Source organism: Bison bison, unplaced genomic scaffold, assembly GCF_000754665.1.
Source record: "Bison bison bison isolate TAMUID 2011002044 unplaced genomic scaffold, Bison_UMD1.0 scf7180017864499, whole genome shotgun sequence".
In the NCBI taxonomy this organism is placed as follows: domain Eukaryota; kingdom Metazoa; phylum Chordata; class Mammalia; order Artiodactyla; family Bovidae; genus Bison; species Bison bison.
The window spans coordinates 510,316-527,418 of NW_011495058.1; the positions used below are offsets into that span (position 1 = coordinate 510,316).

The 17,103-nt window shown below is 37.5% G+C and overlaps 1 protein-coding gene across 1 annotated transcript in view; it reads left to right on the forward strand.

Annotated features, from left to right (window-relative positions):
* The first annotated feature begins 352 nt into the window (after positions 1–352).
* Positions 353–17,103, forward strand: part of ZNF804B (zinc finger protein 804B) — a 575,409-nt gene continuing 558,658 nt past the window's right edge. The window contains exon 1 of the mRNA XM_010829001.1: positions 353–460. Coding sequence (XP_010827303.1) covers positions 353–460 — 108 coding nt within the window. The remainder of the gene's footprint in view (positions 461–17,103) is intronic.

Genomic DNA, 17,103 nt, shown 5'->3' on the forward strand with positions numbered 1-17,103 from the left:
GCTGGTCATCTAGCGGATCCAGGAAGTTGTCCTTAAAAAATACACATCGTCGTCGATCGGCGGTTGAGCAGCCACCTGGCCAGAGCAGTATGTGGACTGGCTCGCCGGGTTCCCTAAGTGCTCTGTGGCTGCCGCTGCCGCCACCGCCGCCGTCAGAGCAGCTGCTGTCGACAGCAGGAGCCCCGCGCGGGGCAAGGAGCCGGGACGCGCGGAGGCAGCGTCCCCTGCTTACTGCTGGCCGCTTCATCTCGGGAGGTGGCAATCACTGTTGCTGCTGAGAAACCAGTCCGCATTTCCGAGGCTGGTCGCCTGGTGAGGAGTTGAGACTCTACACCTCCCGCCCGGAACCCACATGGCTTGTTACCTGGTCATCAGTTCGAGACATCTCAGCAATGGGCACTACCGGGGCATTAAAGGAGTCTTCAGAGGGCCCCTCTGCAAGAATGGATCTCCCTCTCCGGTAACCTGCACACACGCGCGCGCAGACACACACGCGTACCACCATCAGAATTAATATAAATAGAAAGAAATGCTGTCCTGGCATAATAAGGGGGAGATGGGTATCTACCTTGCTCATAAGTATATTGTGTCTGTTTATGCAATTTGTTGAGAGACTTGCACATGAGGGGTGTGGATTTACATGTGTATTTTCAACACAGTCATTAGTATCTATAGTATTTAGCATGCAACTATTTACTGATTCAGTAAAGTGTGGGCTTGTGAAAGTAGCTCTTGAGTGCTGTGTCAAGTTATGAATCTGCTGATTTGGGCAGTATAGAAAGTTTGAGTGGCACTTCATATCCGTGCTTTGTGAAGTCATCAGTTGGGATTAGTTTAATCATGCTGCACTTACTTTATAAGAAAATAAACTCTTTAAAGATTTTTGCATCAGAGTTCTAGCCAAAGGAAAAATGTTGGATGCCCATATGGTGAAATATAATGTTTCACTATGCAGGTACTTTAAGAAAAGGCAAAGAGTTCTTTGTGAAAATATAAATTAGTTTTTTTGTACTATGTATAGATGGATTGATATGCAAATTGGAGTGACTGCTACTTAGTAAACTATTCAATTTAGTTTAGTATTTGTTTTAGTATTTTTTGTTAAATGATTTTAATCAGAATCTATGGCTTCAGTATATATTTTAGTTCATTCTTAGTATATACTATAGATGAATTTTTTAAGGATTCAAATGTTTTTCCAAAAACATCATGATTTACTTTTTAAAGTTTTGAATTATTAGTAAGCGACTAAGGGTCTAAACTTGAAGAACATTTTTTTCCAGTTTAATGTGAAAAACCAGTACCTTAATGTATAGTTTAAAGAGGGAAAACTGAATTTGTCTGATTTTTATTTTTTGGTACTTTCCATTGGTTTTTAATTCTTCATTAGCATGAATTATTCAAAAACTGCAATATATTATAAAAACCTGTGATTAAAGACTATGTATGATTTGCATGAGAAATCTGAAATCAGAAAGTACAGGTACCAGAGATATCACTAGGACTCCTGATTATGACTATTTCCTCACATGCTTTCATGCACTGTAAAAAGTAGGTCATTGCAATCCCCCTGCAACTGTTTAGCACTGAGTCAAAAGTGTAAGACAGAATATACTGTTCATATTGGCATTTACAATTCAATCATAGAGTTAGAAGGGTCTTGGAGAGTTTTAGTTGAATAAAGCCCATATTCAGTGTTTCTGAGCAGTTGGTCTGAATCCTTCCTGTTTTTAAGGATTCTCAGGACTAGTTTCTGCAGTCTCAGCAAACCACGGTGTCAGAATCTTCCTTAGAGCAGACTTAAATCCTTCAAACTTTTCTATAAGCTCATTTCATCTAGAAAACCTAGAATGTTCCATCTTCCTCACAGGTATTTTTTTCCACCCTTTGATAAGCTCTGTGGCTGTCTTCCCAAACTCTCTGATTGTAGAAATCCATAGTGCCTTAGGTGTATGTCCCTTAATCACTCAAGGAATAAAGGGAGAATTACTTCATAGTTCTTACATTGTTCAGTTCTATTTAAGTTGGTTAGAATATGAAAGTATTAATCTTCCAAAATCTGAAAGGTTTGCAAAGAAAATTTCTGTTATATGGTCGAAAAGAGTCCTTCCTCTCTCCATACTCCCCATCTCACTATGCTCATTCATTTCCTAGGAGCCTGAATGACCCCATTAGGGACTGGACATATGAATGTGGATATAAGAAAATAGCCCATAATCCACATTGCTCTCCTGGCTGACCAGAGCTCACATCTACAGGACGCTATTATTATTTATTATTGGGCTGGTTTTCACTAAAATACTGATTTATTTACTTTTACCTAGGTGTCACATTTTGACTCACTGGACTGTTCTCTCCAATGTTTACAGTTTACATGTTTGACTATACTTAAATTACATTTGCGTCATTTAAAAATCTCTGAATTAGTCTGTGTATTTCCTAAATCTGATATATTTGGTCTTCTTTTGCATTTTACTATGGAATTTGAATGATTATTTCAAGGTTTGAAAAGTTTCTCACATGAGGTGAGCAGTGCGTGAAAAGTGATATTTATTCATTCTCTGTCACTGGCAGGTTGTTGAGACAAGTCAGATTTTCCTTCACCTTGCATAACATTTAGTCTTTCTCCTTAAGTTGAAATAGGTCACTATCCTCTGGACCCTAGACCCTTGAGAACTTAAGTAACAGTTTCCTGGTCCAGATGAGTTTATATATGCCTTCTTCATGAATGAGTTGTGAAGCATAAAGGTGAAAACTGGTTACACATCATTCTTTTTTTTTTTTTTAGTTACTTTCAGGTTAGCAGAAGTATATTGATTTTTTTCATCAGCATAAGTATTGAGTATTTATAAGTATTTATCATCAGCAAACGCACAGATCTATGGTATATAATCATTTATTTTTTATGAAAACATAGCTACTCTGAAGGTATGTTTTTCAAATTTAATGCCCAGAATGGTCTCAAATTGACCTCTGTGTCAATAATTTAGTTATTTCTACTCACTGAAACTCAGCTCATCTGGGACTATGGATTGGGGTATTTAACTCATTTTCACTTAGTTCTACAGTAATTTAAATATTGGTTCTTACTTTCTTAATCTGACTGTCTTTCCTATTTTAATCCATGTTTTTCTGTTTTAGTAGAGCTGTTTGAAAGTAGCACATAACAGAATAATTGAATAAGATTATTTTATAACTTTGTTTAGAATGGAGAATAGCCACAATTCCTTTTTGATGTAATAAGAGTTTCTTTCTTTGATAGTTCTGATATAAATATACCTGGGTATTATGAATTTAACATTTGAATGTCTTCTAGTTATTTAAAGTAGTTGTATAATTTGTCATGTTAAAATGACGTGTCTGTAGAATCTGAACACATGATGTATTAAACTGACAGTAAAAGGGATGCTTATATTTATATACATTTTTATTTCAAAGGATTTCATTTAGAAAACATTGAATCATTACATGGAACTCTTGTAATAAATACTTAATGGGATACTTGAGAAATAAATAAAGCATTTTACCCCTAAACAGTTTTCACAGATCAGTAAACTAAAAATCCTAGAGTGAAATTCAGTTCCTATCATCAAAGTGAAAACGTTAAAATGTCTTATCTGTTGCATCTCTCTTCTCTTTGGTGACTTGGCATGAAGAAATAGCTTATTGGTTTTTATCCTAATTAAGATGTGAATACTTGATTTGAGATAGTTTATGTTACTTTAAATACAGGAGATTAGAGAAAAAAATGACAGAGCATCACATAGTGCTTACTGGTAAAAGTCTCCAAGTTTAGAAAATATTATAACTCCCACATTTTAGTATATTTATCTCCCATCATATTCCAAATATATAATAAGATTGAATGATGACTTTAAAAATCACAGATGCACACACACACACACACACGTGCCCGCACATGCCTGCATATATTTATGCATAAATATACAGATACATGGGCTTCCCAGTTGGCGCTAGCTGTAAAGAACCTGACTGCCAATGTAGGAGACAAAAGAGACACAGTTTTATACCTGTGTCAGTATGATTCCTTGGAGGAGGGCGTGGCAACCCACTCCAGTATTATTGCCTGGAGAATCCCCATCCCCATGGACAGAGGAGCCTGGAGGGCTACAGTCCATAGGGTCACACAGAGTCGGACATGACTGAAGCAACTTAGCACACATGCATACAGATACACACTTGTTACCAGTGCTCAAGTACAGGAAGCTACCTATATATTGTAACCTTTACTGTCAGAACTGTTAAAAGTTAAACTTTCTTACAACTCAGGAACTTAAAAGTTCTTCTACCACCATGTTTGAATTCAAATAAACAAGTAATATACTCTAAGTTCAGTTCAGTAGCTCAGTCATGTCTGACTCTTTGCGACCCCATCAATCGCAGCACACCAGACCTCCCTGTCCATCGCCAACTCCCAGAGTTCACTGAGACTCATGTCCATCGAGTCAGTGATGCCATCCAGCCATCTCATCCTCTGTCATCCCTTTCTCCTCCTGCCCCCAATCCCTCCCAGCATCAGAGTCTTTTCCAATGAGGCAACTCTTTGCATGAGGTGGCCAAAGTACTGGAGTTTCAGCTTTAGCATCATTCCTTCCAAAGAAATCCCAGGGCTGATCTCCTTCAGAATGGACTGGTTGGATCTCCTTGCAGTCCAAGGGACTCTCAAGAGTCTTCTCTATGTAGTGTCAAAAATATTTGAATATATTCTTAGCTATCTTAAGTAATGTAAAATACGATATCAAATTTAAGAGTTGTGATAGTTTATTATAGTTTATTTAATCTGTGTGTGAACAATAGTAAGACTGTCATTCAGTTTATCTAGTGATTAAATGTTAACAATAATCATAGTTTTATCTGTGGTACATGGTCAGCTTATTATCATTCTTTGGATGTTGATATATGGCAAAACCAATACAATATTGTAAAGTTAAAAAATAAAATAAAATTAAATTAAAAATAATAATAATAAAATAAAACATAAAAAAATGATACTTCTTCAAAAGTACTTATTCCTGGGAACTGTATAGACACCCAGGAATATCTGTTTCTGGGAATATCTGTTGTCTTCCCCTGAAACATTTGATGTGAAGAAAATTCTTGGGATTTTCATCTCAGCGACATATCAGGATCCTTGGATGATGATATTGTTTAATTTTTATCTTGTTTTGTTTAGTGATCTTATTCTAAGTTATATGACTGACTGCATTACCTAATTGAAAGAGGTGATATATAAACAAATGAGCATTTTAAATGGACTAAAAATTTCTATAAAGTTCTCTTTTAAAAATTATCAATGCATATGTGTAAATGAATGAAGTTCTAGTACAGATTAATTACCTCGAGAATGCATTTATTCAGAGAACCCCTTATGAGGAAATGAGTGCAATTATGACCTTGCTTTTTTTAATGACTATAATAATTGTATGTATTTCCATTATGTTTAATAAGTACATGGTGAAACGTATCCAAAAATGTTCTCAAATTGTTGCACTTTTCATGTGCCAAGAGTAATTATGAAGATATGTTCTCCAATAGAGAAGTCACCTGCCTCTTCTTGAATTCATGAATACATATAGTGCCTTTCATATTGAAACTTTCAGATGTTTTCTTTAAGGAAGACGCAGTTACAATTCTTACACAGCAGGTTTTCTTTGGTATGTCGAATATTGTACTAAGCACTCTCCTTTTCTCTTATAGCCTTTTCAACCCATTTCTTCTCTCCCCCAAGTAAATGATTATAGAAACTTGTAGTTGGCATTTGTGCTTTCCAGAATAACTCTCAACTTTATAGGACTTAATTTATGTTTCTGTAACTTCAGAAAGTTTCTACAATAAGAATCCAATGAGTATTTGAGTGCTATAACTTGTGGCTTTATTAGCTCATACTGAATTTATTTCACAATTATAATTTAATGGGTCAATTTCTTGATTTGTTTCTTTTAGACAAACAATTAATATAAACTCTATTTTTGGTTTATTTCCCATATTTTGGAAACAGAATAAAACATATTTTCATCAGGTGGCTAAATGGGGATGTTATTTAACATAGAACTTAATCATTTGTACTTTTGTTAAAAAAAAGACTTAGTCGTAACTATGAAATCCTTGTTGTGTAAGATTTCACTTATAGACAGAGTTTTCATGTGTTAAATATTAATAGGGCTTGAGATGTCAATATGATTAAAGCTGTACTGAGAGCAAAGATTGAGAAGAGTAATATGTATTTTGAATAACTTTATGAAGTGTGTTTCAGTATGAATTTGGTTTGTTAAACTACACAATGCTAGAATAATTCTTTAGGATACACATACATATTGTGTAGAAAATAATTTGAATCAAAATTGAGATAAAAATGCTACTTTGCTTGAAAATACTTTTGGTTTTAACAGAGTTTTCCAGGTAATTCTTATAAAATGACAAGCAGCAGTCTTGTAGATAGATCAGGCTTACTTAGTGGATAAGGTCTAGAGAGAGATATTAAATATTTGATATGCTCTCATAAAATGCAGAGTTATGATGATAATAGGAATATATCAATCACCAAGTTCCAGAGTCTTTCTTGCATTGGAAATGCTTATTGGATATGAAAAGAACCTGTGGAAAGATGAATTACGTCATAGGTAGATAGCATTCTCATTTGTAACTAAGACATTATTAGCTTATTGAACACGAGAATGCAAAGGAATGTTATATACTATTTAAAATGGAAAGGACTTTTAAAAGTATTCACTACCCATCTTACTTTTCCTAAGATGTATCCCTAATAGCATACATTGAATTAAAAGTGAACACCTCTTTCATTTAAATTTGATACCTAAAATTTAAACATTACCTTCTAAAAAACTGATAATGTAATTTTCCTTGAGAATTAAAGAGAGCTGTATCATGATCTATATTCCCTTCCTTCTTGGACTGTTAGGAAACCTAAAGACCAATCTCTGGCTTCCCAGAGTGATGCTGACCTTCAAAGCAGCATGAGGTTCTCATTCCTACTTACCTCCTATTCCTGGTCTAGCTTTTATTTTTAGTTTATTTTCTGTAACTTTCATTCTTTTACATTTATTGTTTTAATGTATAAAGTTTCTTTTAGATGACTTAAGTCTGTTGTGAAAGCAAGTCAGGCTATAAATAAATAATAAAATATAGACTATCCAACTATCAGGATGCTACTAGACAGCTTTGAATGTGATTCATGGATAGTATGCATTTTATTCATTTGTAGCAAGTATAATTAGAGCTGCCAATTTTTTGCTTTGACAATTGGCAAATTCCTTTTGGCAAGTTTGATTTCACTTTTGTGTGGGTGTAAGAAGCAGAATACAGTTTATTTTGAAAGGAGTACTGCCAATTAGCTTTTTTTTCTGAACAGTCTTTTACCTCCCTGTTATTCTTCTTGCCATTGATCCTTATTCCTTTCATTAGCATGGTTGCCAGTTTCTTCAACATCTTTTTTGGTTCATGACTAAATGTTGGCATATACTTCTAACGTCAGAGGCATGGGTCTCTGCAAAATTTTAAGAACCACCCCATTCTGTCTGCTCCCCAACTTGAGCATGCATGTCCCTTCTCTGTTCATCAATCACACATAGTAATAATTTTCATCTCTAGCTGAAAATTTAGAGCTTCCATTGCTATTCCCCTGCCCTTTTTCCTACAGTTATGTGCTATGCTGTGCTCAGTTACTCAGTCGTGTCCAACTCTTTGTGACCCCATGGATTGTATCCTGCCAGGCTCCTCTATCCAAGAGATTCCCCAGGCAGGAATACTGGCTGCTGCTGCTGCTAAGTCGCTTCAGTTGTGTCAGACTCTGTGCGACCCCATAGACGGCAGCCCACCAGGCTCCCCTGTCCCCAGGATTCTCCAGGCAAGAACACTAGAGTGGGTTGACATTTTCTTCTCCAATTCAGGAAAGTGAAAAGTGAAAGTGAAGTCACTCAGTCATGTCCGACTCTTAGCGACCGCATGGACTGCAGCCTACCAGGCTCCTCCGTTCATGGGATTTTCCAGGCAAGAGTACTGGACTGGGTTGCCATTTCCTTCTCCAGAGGATATTCCCAACCCAGGGATTGAACCCAAGTCTTCTGCATCTCCTGCATTGGCAGGCAGATTCTTTACTACTGAGCTATTTGGGAAGCCTTTCCCACTGTTACACAGCAGTTCATTTGTCTCATGTTGCCTCCTCAATAGCAGAAAAATACTGTCAGTTTCTCCCTACATATGATATCCTTTTCAGATCCCCATTTTTCTATGAATAATTTTATTCTGTAACATGTTCCTTGGCAAGCAAAGATGATAGGCATTTCCTCTTTGCGAACGATATGAATACCATTTTGTAAAGAGAAAGTAACTATTGAGCCCCTTATTGAATGATGGAGAGAATGGAGGAGGCTCCACTGAAATCTGACCCTTCTTGTTAATTTGCTTCACCTGAATATGAAGTCAAGAGACAAGAGGTGTCCATATTACTTACATTCACATTATCTGGACATGTTCGTGGTCCTTGGGTGGTATCTAAGAGTCTTCATGATCTAGCCCCTTTGACATCTTCAGCTTTAACTGTCTTCTTCTGCCTAATCCTATGGTCCAGTCATACTGAAGTACTCAAAATTCTTTACTATGACATGTGTTTATGGACCTTTTTGTCATTGCACATGCTATTCTGTTTGCTATAAATCCTCTCTTTTTTTGCTATCATTTCTTGGGATATGTTTAAATTATTCTATCAAACTGAAAGAGTTGTGTTCTCATGTGAATCTACATGAAGTCCCTTATCTCATGAATCAGGCTCTTCTATTTCAGGCCACAGTCACAGAATTGCTTGTAATCACTGTGTTTATTTGTCTCCATTTCTCCATGAGTTGTGAGATCCTTGAAGTCATGTTTGTCATTTTCTTTATATTCTCAGAGCTGGGCATAGCTTCTGGTTTATTATCAGTTTCAGTAGAAAACAAAAGAATTCCAATCGAAATTTAATTGTTATATATATTCCCTTTGGTCCTTCTGGTAGCTCCAAGAAGAAAATATTTTCTTAGAGAATTGTTTTTCCCCAAGTTAGTTAGAATCTGTTAGAATGCAAACTGTTCTACTGGATTTGTGGTCAATCTTTCCATGGTGATGCTTCTCACGTTAAATTCTACCAAGATGCTTTGGTCAATTGCCTCAAGTGTAATATAATACTTCCTATTATTCCAAATTGCAAAGTGCTTTATTCCATGTAACTGTTTCAGAACATCTTTTGTAAAGGCCACAAGAGGCTGAAGAACGGCTATATATAAATGGATGAAATTCATACCTGAGTTAGTTGAGCCATATTTTTCATTGGCACATGTTTAATAGCTTCTGTGAAATGAATTAGGAAATTGAACGTTAGGAAATTGACCGTTCCCTTCCCATTTAGAAGTGTGTAGTAAGAAGGAAAGATAGTTGTTTTCACACCATTTCTCTCTATCTTGTTCTCATTTTCTTTCTTTTGAAAAAGAGACAATCATTTCCTTGTCACTGGCCACTGTAGCCCTTGAGAAAGCACCATTCTGGAGCAGCTGCAAAGTGGTTGTTGCATAATTGCCTGCCCTCTCCAATGGCTTAAACTTAGCAATCACACAGTTTCCAATAAGGTTTTGCTAGTACTGATACTTTTTTTTGTCTTGGATAAGTCAGGATGTGGTCACTATCTTCAAAAGAATCTTGGACTTTTTTCTAAATAATGAGTTTTAATTAAAATATCCAGCCATTTCAACTAGACACACAGAAAGATAGTAATACTCTCTGGAGTGGAGAGAATCAGGCCTTTCGTATGGTCAGGGTTTTTTTCTTTTCTTTTTTTTTTTACAGTTGTTAACAAATATTTGACTTATTTGTCTTATTTAGAGGATATAAAAATTGGAAGGAATTTTAACAATCTGGGTTAGCCTCCCACTATATACGTTTTAAGATATCATTATGATAGCAGACTAATGACTCCTCAAAGATGCCCACATTATAATCCTTAAAACCTTTGGCTTTAACTTAACATAGCAAAAAAGACTGTGCAGATGTGACTAAATTAAGGATGTTGAGAAAATTTTCCTGGATTATGCAGGTGAACTCAGTAGAATCACAAGGACCTTTATAAGAGGGAGGCAGAAGTGTCAGAGTCAGAGGGAGAGCTTTGAGTTGTTATGCTGCTGGCTTTGAAGATAGAGGAAAAGGCCACAAGTCAAGGAATGCATATGAATTCTTGAAGCAAGAAAAGGCAAGTCAATAGATTCTCCTGTAGAGTCTCCAGAAAAAAATCACAGCCCTGCTAACACCTTGATTTTAGCCTAGTAAGACTTCTGACTTAATAGACTGCTGCTGCTGCTGTTGCTGCTAAGTTGCTTCAGTCGTGTCCAATTCTGTGCCACCCCATAGATGGCAGCTCACCAGGCTCCCCGTCCCTGGGATTCTCCAGGCAAGAACACTGGAGTGGGTTGCCATTTCCTTCTCCAATGCATGAAAGTGAAAAGTGAAAGTGAAGTTGCTCAGTTGTATCCGACTCTTAGCAACCCCATGGACTGCAGCCTACCAGGCTCCTCCACCCATTGGATTTTCCAGGCACGAGTACTGGAGTGGGGTGCCATTGCCTTCTCCGGACTTAATAGACTATAAGATAATAAATGTGTTATCTTTTAAGCCTGTAAATTTGTGTTTATTTGTTAGAATAGCCATAGGAAATGAATACAACTACGCTTAACATGGGCAAACATTTCCAGTGGTAGGGTGCCTCTGCTTACCAAAGTGACTGATCCTCTAGTGAGACTGTGTCTCCTTCTGCCCTCCCCCAATGTCTCTTCCTCCTATTTACTCAGTATTCTTCCTCAGTGTGCCCCTTGGAAACAAAAGGCTAGATCTACTCTGTCATCCGTATTATATCCTTTCAACTATTCAGAGACAGTTGGTGATTTTTCAGTAGAGGACTGAAAAATTTATGAGAACTAACCTTCTTCATGTATATTACTTGCATTATTTTCTTATTTATTAATTGAATTTTGTGCAACTCAGAATACTTTATTACACTGTTTAATGTAATAGATGTTTTGAAGTACAATATGCTGATGTTTCGGGGAAGGCAATGTCACCCTACTCCAGTACATCCATGGGAAAATCCCATGGATGGAGGAGCTTGGTAGCTGCAGTCCATGGGGTCGCTAAGAGTCGTTCACGACTGAGTGACTCCACTTTCACTTTTCACTTTCATGAAGAAAAGAAGGAAATGGCAACCCACTCCAGTGTTCTTGCCTGGAGAATCCCAGGGATGGCAGAGCCTGGTGAGCTGCCATCTCTGGGGTCGCACAGAGTCAGACACGACTGAAGCGACTTAGCAGCAGCAGCAGCAGCAGCATTATGCTGATGTTTCTTATATTCTTGAAAGGTGACAATAAAGTTGGTATAATATTATCATATGTTTAGAAAAATATCCACACTTTTAAATCATGTCTATTTTTTTAATAGTTCCCTTTCATACTGTATGAATCCTTTATACAGAAGATAAACTTAAGAGCATGTTTTAAGGCCATTTTTCTTGGTTTGTTGAGTCTTTGATTTAGATATCTGCAAATTTCCTAGGTGATGAAACACATTAGCTTTAAATAAAAAGTAATGGGATGAGTCAAAGTAACAATTATAATTTCAAAAATCTTCAACATTCCTATTGTAGACATAGCAGTATCTAAATAGAAAGTTACTTTTTACATTTTGTATAAATAATAACATAATATATAAATTGTCACAAATTGTTAATATATAGCTTTTTAATACCCCAGATGTGGATATATTACAATTTCCTGGAAGCATCAAATGTGCCTCTTATCAAGCATCACCCAAACCAAAGGCGACTATTGTCCTAATTGCAGATCATAAACTGCCTTATTTTTTTAAAAAAATAATATTAGAAAGAGTTGTAGTAAGAAATACATATCCTTGCAGTTCAGCTGACAGCAAATCCTCTTTTTGGGTAGGTATAGGTAACTAGACAATGTTTCAGCTGCTTACTATCCTACTTCACTTTGACTGACACAGCTAACTTGTTAACTATTTGAAATGAACAAAAGAATACTGATCTGGTAAGAATGAATGGATTCATGCTAATACAACACATAGGTCATATCCAGGGTGACATTTGTGAAGTATTTCATTATTTTTCCTTTAATAGTACATGTTGAAATTCAAAGATCTGACCATCATGTAGATTTCAATATCTGTGGTTAGGAATGGCTCTGTAGAATTCTCATTATTCGAGGATATGTGAATTATGTATTTAGTGGCGAGCTAGTAAATGATTAAAGGAAAGAAACCTCTATCTTGGACTTCTCATAAAAAAATGAAATTTATGTGCAAATGATATGTAAACTTTATTACAAAAGTTGTTATAATCTCACACACATGCATAAGGATAAAATACAGGCCTGTGTTGCTATGGAAACAGGATTATTGCCAAGAAGATTATAGATAAAACCCAAACAAACAATGCTCATATTAATCAACCCTAAATTAAATGAAATTAAATATGTTTAAAGAACTGATCATGTATTTTCAATAAAATGTTCGACTTCCAGTATCCATATGCTACATGCTGTGAGTTCAAGAGCTCTGCATGACATTGCTGGAGCAACCTTTAGTGACGATCACTGATGATTTGTTTTCTTATCATTATAGAAGGAAGATTTGTGAAATTGTGTTATAAAGGAAAAGTAATAAACTGCAATAAATTTTCTTTCTGTGTTCCTACCAATAGTAAGTCACTTTGCTGTAAACTTTTTAATAATCATACTCAGTTACATCCTCTGTGATCATCAGGATAGACTCCACCCCTGAAAAGGATAGAGAAAATCAGTTTCCTACAAGAAATGGGACAGGTGGGAAAGCATGCATGCATGTGTGCTCAATCACTAAGTCACGTTCAACTCTTTGCAAACTCATGGACTGTAGCCCACCAGGCTCCTCTGTCCATGGGATTTTCCAAGCAAGAAGACTGGAACGGGTGTCATTTCCTCCTTCAGGGGCTATTCCTGACCCAGGGATCGAATCCATGTCTCCTGCATTAGCAAGGGGATTCTTTTACCACTGAGCCTCCTGGGAATCCCTGAGAAAGCATATCCAGAACAAAATTATAATTGGCATAAACATATTCATAGGGAGTATTACGTGAACTTATATAAGCATCACTGAATCTGAAGACCCTAGAATTAGATCCAATAGACAGTAACTGGAATACAACTTGTGATCTACTTGTGTGACACCAATTTGGGTACATAAAGTTTTAAATTCTTCATTAAGTTGTGAATATAAGGATAGCTCTGAGATTCAGTTTCTGATTATGATTAGCACTGTGTTTGATGCAATATAGGAGGAACCTACAACCTCACAATTTCTTACCAGCCTGTTTGGAAACAACTCACTAATGTTTGATCAGTGGTTTTCATGTTGTTTATATTTTTTCATATATTCTTAGTTCAAAGGAAATCTTTGGAGCCAGGCAAAATAGATGGACGCATGCATGTACACTCAGTCACTTCAGTTGTGTCCAACTCTTTGCGACCCTTTGGACTGTAGCCTGCCAGACTCCTTTGTCCAGGGAATTCTCTAGGAAAGAAGGCTGGAGTGGGTTGTCATGCTCACCTCCAGGGGATCTTTCCCACCCAGGGATTGAACCCATATCTCCTGTGTCTCCTGCATTGCAGACATATTCTTTACTGCTGAATCACCGGGAAGCCCAAAATAGATGGAACCTTTGGCTAAAGATGGGGGGAAGCTTTGAATGGTGAAAACCTTCTCTTTTTCCTCTGGGCAGGGAAGATACATCTAGGCATGAGCCCTGGGACTTTATGATTTGAATACCACTTAGATGGATCATGAGGGTCAAGTATCTGCTGTTTCCAAAACATAATTAAAATGCATATATCTTATCCAGAGTAACTTAATTAACTATTTGACACATTGCCAGTTAATTCCATCACTAGACATTGATTATCTATTACATTCACTCTAAGTTTGAAGTTTTTATTAAAAAAACATTAAGGTGACTTTGGGATTTCAGGAACACCTTCATGAATAAGCTCAAGGAAGCTCAATTTTTTTCCTAAACGGAGTCCCTGAGCAGACTTCAGAGTCAGTGGGAAATAACCATTGTATGGGACAGAAATCTGGATATAGGAACCTGGTCTGGGAGAAGCCTAAGGTTTCTAGAACTGAAAACAGAAGAACATTTCAATTGGGAAGTCAACATCATTAATTCATTTATTCATCCAATCATGTTTAACAAGTATTGTAAGGGTCTATTATGTGTCCAACCCTTATTGGCTATGTAGCAAAACTGAAAGATAAATCACACTATCAGAAACGAAGGTATATTTTCCATGCAGCAAATACACTTGAAAGTAGTTCTATCTGCACGCTTTGGTAAGTGACCAAATTCATTTGGATAAAGCATAAGAAAGAAGGTGAGGGGGGCATCTGAATTGTATGAAGAGAGATGATGGTCGGTTGGCCCATGGCACTGAACACTTAGGTCAGAGCTTAAAAGTAATTTTTACCTAGACTGTTCTAAACTTTTATCTGTAGATTTTGCCATTTTGTTCTTTTTGCTTTGTTTTATTTTGGATCTTAGTAAATTTTTTTGTTTGTTTTCTTTTGGACTTTGACTGCTTATGTGAGACCAAGGGAATGACAGCAGTTGATGCAGGGTTTCTGTGATCCTGCTGATGTCATTGTGGGATGAAGCCTACTAGGCCAGCATTGAAAGTATAATTGGCTGAGGGATGAAGGGATGTGGTAGAGAGAGTTCCTAGAGGAGAGACTGCATCAGAGCACTAGATAGGACTTTGTGTGGGGGTGTGAGGATCTGAGTGCTTCCCTTTCCCTTGGGAAAAGGCATGGTTGGCCACCCTCTTAGAGAAGATGCTGTTTCTATTCTGTGGAGAATCCTCTGTTCTTAGTGGCTAATGCCAGACATTCCCATTTATGTGTGTGTGTGTGTGTGTGTGTGTGTGTGTTCAGTCATGTCCAACTCTTTGTGATGCCATGGATTATATCCTGCCAGGCTTGTCTGTCCATGGGATTCTCCAGGTAAGAATACTGGAGTGGATTGCCATTTCTGTCTTCAGGGATCTTGCCAACCCAGGGATTGAACCCAGGTCTCCTGCACTGCAGGAACCACCAGATGCAAATATATATATAAGAAATATCCTTTATCCTGCTACTGATGTACTCTTTGATGTAAATGAAGGAGCTGGAAAAAATTCTTCTCTTAACCTAATAGCTCAGGTGTTAGGTGCCCAAAAGAAAATGTAGAAGACCACTGAGGAAATGAAAGCATAAGAAGGGAGCAGCAAAGATGAATCTTAATTCAAAGTTCTGATTTGAAAGGTCTTTAGGTGCCCCTTGAGAGTGAAGACCATTAAGAGGAAGGCCCCAAGAGAAATAAGACTTAACAGGTCCTGGAACAGCTCTTTGCTATCCTGCTTAGAAGATAAACTCACCTGTCACCCAGGTTCCCAATGAAAGATTCTTAGGACAGTTATAATTGTCTTCAGAGCTATAGCCATAGGGCTGGTAAAGGTCAGTTTTCATTTCAGTCCCAAAGAAATGCAATGCCAATGAATGTTCAACTACCATATGATTGTGCTTATTTCACATGCTATAAGGTTATGCTCCAAATCCTTTAAGCTATGCTTCAGCAGTATGTGACCTGAAAACTTCCAGATGTAGAAACAAGCTGAGTTTAGAAAAGACAGAGGAACCAGAGATCAAATTGCCAGCATACATTGGATCATGGAGAAAACAAGGGAATTCCAGAAACACACCTACTTCTATTTCATTGATTATGTTAAATTGGCTTTTAATTGTGTGGATCACGACAAATTGTGGAAAATTCTTAAAGAAATGGGAGTACCAAACCACTTTTCCTATCTCCTGAGAAACCTGTATGCAGGTCAAGAAGCAACAGCTAGAACCAGACATGGTACAATGGACTGGTTCAAAATTGGAAAAGGTGTAGAAGAAGGCTATATATCGTCACCCTGCTTATTTCACTTATATGCAACCCACTCCAGTACTCTTGCCTGGAGAATCCCATGGACGGAGGAGCCTGGTAGGCTACAGTCTATGGGGTTGCTAAGAGTCAGACACGACTGAGTGACTTCACTTTCACTTATCACTTTCCTGAATTGGAGAAGGAAATGGCAACCCACTCCAGTATTCTTACCTGGAGAATCCCAGGGATAGAGGAGCCTGTTGGGCTGCTATCTGTGGGGTCGCACAGAGTTGGACACAACTGAAGCGACTTAGCAGCAGCAGCAGCAGCAACGTACATCATGCAAAATGCCAGGTTGGATGAATCACAAGGTGGAATCAAGATTGTCAGGAGAAATATCAGCAGCCTCAGATATGATGGATGATACCACTCAAATGGCAGAAACTAAAGAGGAACTAAAAAGTCTGTTGATTAGGGTGAGAGAGGAGAGTGAAAAAGGTGGCTTAAAACTCAACATTAAAAAAGATCATGGCATCTGGTACCATCACAAAGGTCTGTATAGTCAAAGCTATGGTTTTTCCAGTAGTCATGCATGGATGTGAAAGTTGTTGTTATTTTCGCACAGTTCCAAACAGAAGGCTGAGCACCAAAGAATTGATGCTTTCAAATTGTGGTGCTAGAGGAGACTCTTGAGAGGCCCTTGGACTGCAAGGAGATCAAAGCAGTCAACCTAAAAGGAAATCAGCCCTGGATATTCATCGGAAGGACAGATGCTGAAGCTGAAACTCCAATACTTTGGTCACCTGATGCAAAAAGCTGACACATAGGAAAAGACCCTGATGCAGGGAAAGATTGAAGGCAAAGGAGAAAGGGGTGGCAGAGGATGAGATGGTTAAATGGCATTACTGACTCAATGGACACGAATTTGAGCAAACTCTCTGAGCTAGTGAAGATCAAGGAAGCCTAGCATGTTGCAGTCCATCAAGTCACAAAGAATCAGACAAGACTGAGCAACTGAGCAACAACAACAACTTCAAAACTCATGAAGTTCAGATCCATTTTCCACAAATCACTTGGGACCCTTACCACATACA